Source organism: Eurypyga helias, unplaced genomic scaffold (assembly GCF_000690775.1).
Source record: "Eurypyga helias isolate BGI_N326 unplaced genomic scaffold, ASM69077v1 scaffold5088, whole genome shotgun sequence".
NCBI classification, from domain to species: Eukaryota; Metazoa; Chordata; class Aves; order Eurypygiformes; family Eurypygidae; genus Eurypyga; species Eurypyga helias.
Window position 1 is genome coordinate 85,512 of NW_010266189.1, and position 6,000 is coordinate 91,511.

At 34.5% G+C, this 6,000-nt stretch overlaps 1 protein-coding gene across 1 annotated transcript in view; it reads left to right on the top strand.

The window, feature by feature from the left end:
* The window catches only part of ZNF385D (zinc finger protein 385D), a gene marked incomplete at its 5' end in the record, with an annotated part of 125,963 nt that overhangs the window by 63,331 nt on the left and 56,632 nt on the right, over positions 1 to 6,000 (top strand). The window contains one exon of the mRNA XM_010156979.1: positions 3,801 to 3,963. Coding sequence (XP_010155281.1) covers positions 3,801 to 3,963 — 163 coding nt within the window. The remainder of the gene's footprint in view (positions 1 to 3,800; positions 3,964 to 6,000) is intronic.

The following is a 6,000-nucleotide window of genomic DNA, read 5'->3' on the forward strand; positions in this document are numbered from 1 at the left end:
TCTCAAATTTAGTGAAAGATCCTTGGGTTTTCAACTTCAAATATGACATAATCTACCTTTTCCTTTCTTGTTAGACATCTTTTTCAAGAATGGATATAGTTTCCTCAAGTTCACTGTAATGTTGCACCAGCAATATTTGACTCCTATGGCATGCATCATCACTGACTTGGTCACACATTAGGTGACACTGACTTGTCTTCACAGTGCTAGGGTTAATTCTGTGTATCAAACATGGAAAATATGATGTGAGAAGGAAACTTGGAAACTGTGATGAAAGAAGTAACCTTTTTAATGTATTCTTCTAACGTGTTCTTTTGTAGTCATAAAAAGAAACATAATTTAGTATTAGAAGTTTTTTAGGACAGCTGATTAATTATGATTACGAAGTGTTCTGTAGTAATAGGGTATTTTCCCTTTAGGATTGCCCTGAATCTTTTTCATTTGAGAGAACATCTGATTTTAGATCAAACAGTTGTTTCTCAAAGGGGACTGGCTTCCATCAAGATGAGCAATTGCAAAAGTTAGTACCCCTTCACAAAACATACAAAGGGAAATCCTCCCTTGATTCCCATCAGCTTTTGGAGATGTAAATGTAACCTCTGCTCATAACTCATCTGAACACAACTTCTAGCACAACTTGGTAAGGTAATATATAAACATGTATATATTATCTTTTTGGTTTTGGCAACTGCTGAACTCTGAAGTGTTCCAGAAGGACCCTACACACACTTCTTACATTTCAGAAGGGGTACAGTCTCTTCGCTCAGTTAGCCATCATGGTTGACATCAAAAAGTAGGGCTAACTTGTCTATTACTCTTCTGCTCTCTCTCAGTATTTCTTAATTCTGCATAAAGGTTGGTAATAATTGCATTTTATGATCTTTCTTATTTTGTATTTAACCTACAAGTAAATACTATTTAAATAATGAGTTCTATAAGCTACAAGTAAATGCCATTTAAGCAGTGAGGATTATTTTAGTTCTCTTAAGGCTGCAAGTAATGATTCAGGGAGGTACCTTATTTTATGTTGCTGTGCTGAAAAAGATTTTTATAGATTTTTTTTTTCCATTTCCTACATCTTACTCTTGCAAAAGGAAAGATAATGACAGATTTATTTATTTATTCATCTATTTATTTATTTATTTTAGGGTTCTGGTTCAGTTGTAAAAGTTCAGCATTAGCTAATTTGGAGCTGGTTAAATGCTTAGGAGCAATCTGTCTGCTCTTACATAGAAGTACTATTAATGTGCCAGCTACAGTTATATTGAAACAAGCTTAGATGGCTTTATGTCCCCACAGAGGATGGAGATTTAAACTTTGAAATAAAAATGGCATAAAGATCCTCTTTAAATAGAGGGTGGGTAAACTGGCAGCGCTTTGTGGGAAGTGAGTAATGGACAACTTTGCATGGCAGCCATTGTACTTTTAAGTTTGAGCAATGTGTTTCTACATTGGACCAATTTCATTCATATACTTCAGAATGCTGAAAAGGTCACCAATTTCCACATAGGCCCTCACTGTATATTCCTTATGCATCCAACACTGCTTGAGTTGAGCTTTGTGGAGCTGTAGCTGTGAGAATTTGGAGGAAAGAGAACTATGGATGCAGGAGACATACACCCGGCATGCTCCACCCACATTTCTGTGAAGAAAGTTGAGCTGTGTATCAAACTAATATCAACATTCATAATTCAGTATTAACCACCATGTCCTGACTACCTTTTTGGTATTTAAAGAATGACACTATTAGTTAGAGAAAACAAGTGCAGTCAGAATCTGGAGCTGACTGATAATTAAATTTGACTAGAAACTGAAAAAATAGTTGACATGATAGGGACATGAAGATATACTGTATAATGTCATTTTCAATGCATCATCGTAACTTGACACTGGCCTTTCAGTTTAACAATAATTAACATCTCTTGACTGTTTGTTTATAGTATGTCTCAATGTTTTGTGTTGGGAATTGTAAAAGATGCATGATTGTGCTGTTTCTGTTCAAGTTGTTTCTAATTAATAACTTCACTGTCCAGTGTTCTTTCAATAAGGGTACCTAATACAATATTTACATTATTTTAGGTATAGAGAAACTGACTTTTCAACCACATTGAATGATGCATCTCAATATGCAACAAGAACATATGCGTGTGTATATCTGTGCACGTATACACATACACATGTGTTTATTGGCTTAGACACAGTCTCTCACTTCTTTCCTACTCTCCTTGAGCTTTACAAATTTCAGGCATCTGGAAGGAATCATGGCTTTTCATGAAGGTTGAAAGTCATAAATCTTGAGATTAATTAAAATACACTGTTACTGTGATATTCACTAGAATGTCCTCTCTCCCCCAAATTTGGCACATTAAATAACATTTAAAAAGGTCTAATTACTAACAGATGCTATATAATGCAGGATTCTTTGACCTGCACAAATATCTAAGTAAGCTGAGTGACTGTCATTTTATCCCTTTGATCTTGTAGCCACTAAATTACATACATGTTTTTTTCTTCTTCTGTTTCTACAATAGAAAGCATTTACCTTTCTTTTATGTTCTAAGTATCCACTGTTGTTTCATGCTAGAAACAAAACACTGACCTTTGCGGGTCCTTGGGCTGACCCAGCATAGTTGCTGTTCTTTTGTTCAATTCTGTGGTAGCTAAATTTTGACTCTTTTTCTGGAGTCTTAATAATTTGTCTTTCAAGCAAGAAAGGAGTTGCTTTCAATAAGGTTTGAAATTCAGCAATAGAAATATAAGGAAATTTTCAGGTTGTTAACTTATTAACTGGAAGTCTGTCTTACTTATAAAAATTTAAATAATTAGAGAAGAAATATACTCTGAATATTCATACTAATTCCAGTGAGTTTTGTGTAAAGTTTAACATTATATCTCAAGTACTATTCTTAAAGCATATTTGCAACATAAATTAAATGAAGAAAAGTTGGTTTTAAGTCTTAGAATAATAAAGATACTTTCAGCATAATACATAAATCTTAATAGCAATGCACACATAAATCTATTTTAGCTTAATTATATCAAGTAGCAAAAATATGTTTGGGACTGTGACAACATTTGTGTGAGCTTTCTCATTTGAAAGGATGCTCCTGGCTTTGAATTTCAAACACTGCCTTTGTAGCAGGTGGACAAAAACAATCCTTTGTTTTTTAAGAAAGACAGCTAATTACATGTCTGCCTCACATTCAGTTAAATCTTTGGTGACAGGCTTTGAAGAGAAAGGTTTATGTTTGACTTTCTTTTGCTTGGTCTTTGATTATGGTTTGGGGTTTTTTTGTTTGTTTTTAATACAAAAACTTCTCAGTTTTATCTGAGAAGTTCCTGAAACCACTGTTAATAGTAAATTGTTCTTTGGAGAAAGCTTTGACAAAATCTCGAATTTGAAACAGAACCTGGAAAAGTGTAAAGTTACTGGAAGGAGAGTGCCTTCCTTCCCATTGCCTGAGAATTATTTTTTTTAAATACAAAAAAAACCCCTGAAAAACCACCAAAAAAACCCCAAAAACAACAGTGGTTGCATGGTAGACTAAAGCAACCTTATTCTGGTCTGAAGGCAATACACCGTTATACAGTAATATACTGTATTTATGGAATTGGGGTTTCTTGAGTATTTTTTCTGTTGTTTCCCAAGCATCATTCTAAATACAGTTTTCTGTTTGGTCACTACTTGGATAATGTGAATGGTACCCATTATTGAAAGGTAGTCTGTATTTGTAGTAATACAGAGAATGCCAGTTTAGAAATGAGCCTGATTGCATGGTTCATTTTGTTCTCCTTTGTAGAGCCAGGCTGCGGCCCACTACAAAGGCACTAAACATGCCAAGAAGCTCAAAGCACTGGAAGCCATGAAAAATAAGCAGAAATCTGTTACTACCAAGGACAGCGCAAAGACTACCTTCACTTCCATCACTACCAATACCATCAATACCAGCTCTGACAAAACAGGTTAAGCGGCAATCTTTGTTGATTTTGTTTGTTTGGCTTCTTTTCTTGTTTAATTCCATGTCTGTTTGGTGATGTGCTTGCCACATTGATTCATGCTCGATCCATCTTTCTGTGTGATATTGATTACTTTTAGTCGTTTCAATAGGCTGGTGAGATAGTCATATAACCGATTTCTCTTAGTGAAAAGAGGCTTGTCATTCTTTTAGGACAAAATGCAGTACTCATGACTTGATTACTTGTTTAGTGGCTGAACTATTACATCAACTGATCTAAACCTCCTACTATATATGCAGTATCTCTTTTATAAATAATTACATATGGCACATTTAACCATAAGCAATGTAACAAAATGCACTACTTGTGTCTAGAAGCCTCTTACAAAAGCATTGTTAGTAAAAACATAATTTTCATAAATTTCAAACATTGCATTATTTTTTTAAAATGTCTATTGCATGGGTTTGAGCTGGAAAATAGCTGTATAACCTCTATTCTACACAATCAGGTAAGTGCTATTGATGCCAATTATTCTGCTTAAATGAGTCTTCAGACTGAAATAATATCCTTTAAATTACTGTGTGGGTAAAAGGTACTCCTTTGCAAATAAAATGTATGTGAGTACTTGGTAAAGCCAACAGGATTTGATTAAGCTCACATTTTAAGTATGTGGCTATTGTACCGGAAATTTCAAAGGAATATTGTGTGTTCACTGAAGGGTAGTCTAGTATCTCACAAGGTATGACTGCTCTTGTGTATGAAGGAATACAGTTTGCATATTAAGTCATAATCAACAACCCCCTCCCCAAACAAGCCAAACCTAGCTACAGAAAAAAAGTCAAAGTCGTGAAACAGCAGAGACCTTTCTACTGATGCTGAAAACTGCTCATTTGGAATCACTTCAGATGCAGTAAGTTTAGCATTGTAAATAGATGTGAACTAATTGACTATAGGATAACAAAAAAGTACCTTGCAGACATGTGTAGTATTTTCCTTAAGATATATCTTTGTCCTATTTGTTTTAGACAGTTACCTCTATGTCTATGTTTCTCTGTATATCTTTTTTATAGCCCTTTATTATACAGAGAATATGTTTTTTATGGAGATCTATATCCTAATTATAAGAGGATTGCCTTAAAACAATTGTTATAATATCTGTGCTACCCCCACAAAAAAAAAAAAAAAGAAAGAAGTAAGGAAAATATTCTGAATACCTTTGTTTCTATGATGAAAGAAATGAAGCCTGGGAGGATAGGAACAAAGATGGGGAATGTCAAAAGTTATTTACAAAAATATATGTATTTCTAAACATATGAATACCTTTAAATGTTTCTCCTGGTCTCACCTGTTGGCATGTTCAGAACAGAAAGGGGGATGTTGCATGGAAAGTGTGATTTATTGTTTACAATATATGATCTAGTGGGTGGAGGAAATAACTAAAGAAAAAAGACATTCTTTTAAGCTTTAAAATGTATTATTTAAAAGCTTTTGTCTTACTCAGTGTAAGTTTGAAGGATTTTCCAAGGTGCCTTAAAACCAGTCTGCCTTTCCATCAGGCTTTGATATATGAACTGTCTTGTATCCAAGGTCAGTAATACAAATCAGTTTTATATCAGCATAAGTAAGAAAACATCAGAAATGTAGTTGCACACAAAAACAGTGGCCTATGCAAAAGTTTCCTCAGCTTTACACATTGTTTGTGAGCTTGTGGATTAATTTCATAGAATGTGTGTGTACATATATGTACTCTTTGTTAGAGGTACTGACCTTGATGGCATTCTAAAAGTCACATGTTCATATTAGTTGACAAACAGGCCAGAATCTGACCATTTCACAAAATACTGAGAGCCATATTCAACTGCTGACAAAAGCCCCATTCAATCAGTGGCATTCGAAGAAAGGTGGTCATTTCTATCCAAATGTAGTTATTACAGGTCAGCATTGATGTGACTGGCACTAGAATAGCTTTCTCAGTGTAAATCATCCTCTGTAGAATCAAGCATGTATGCATAGAGGGAGAAAAAAAAAAGGGGGGGCGGGGGA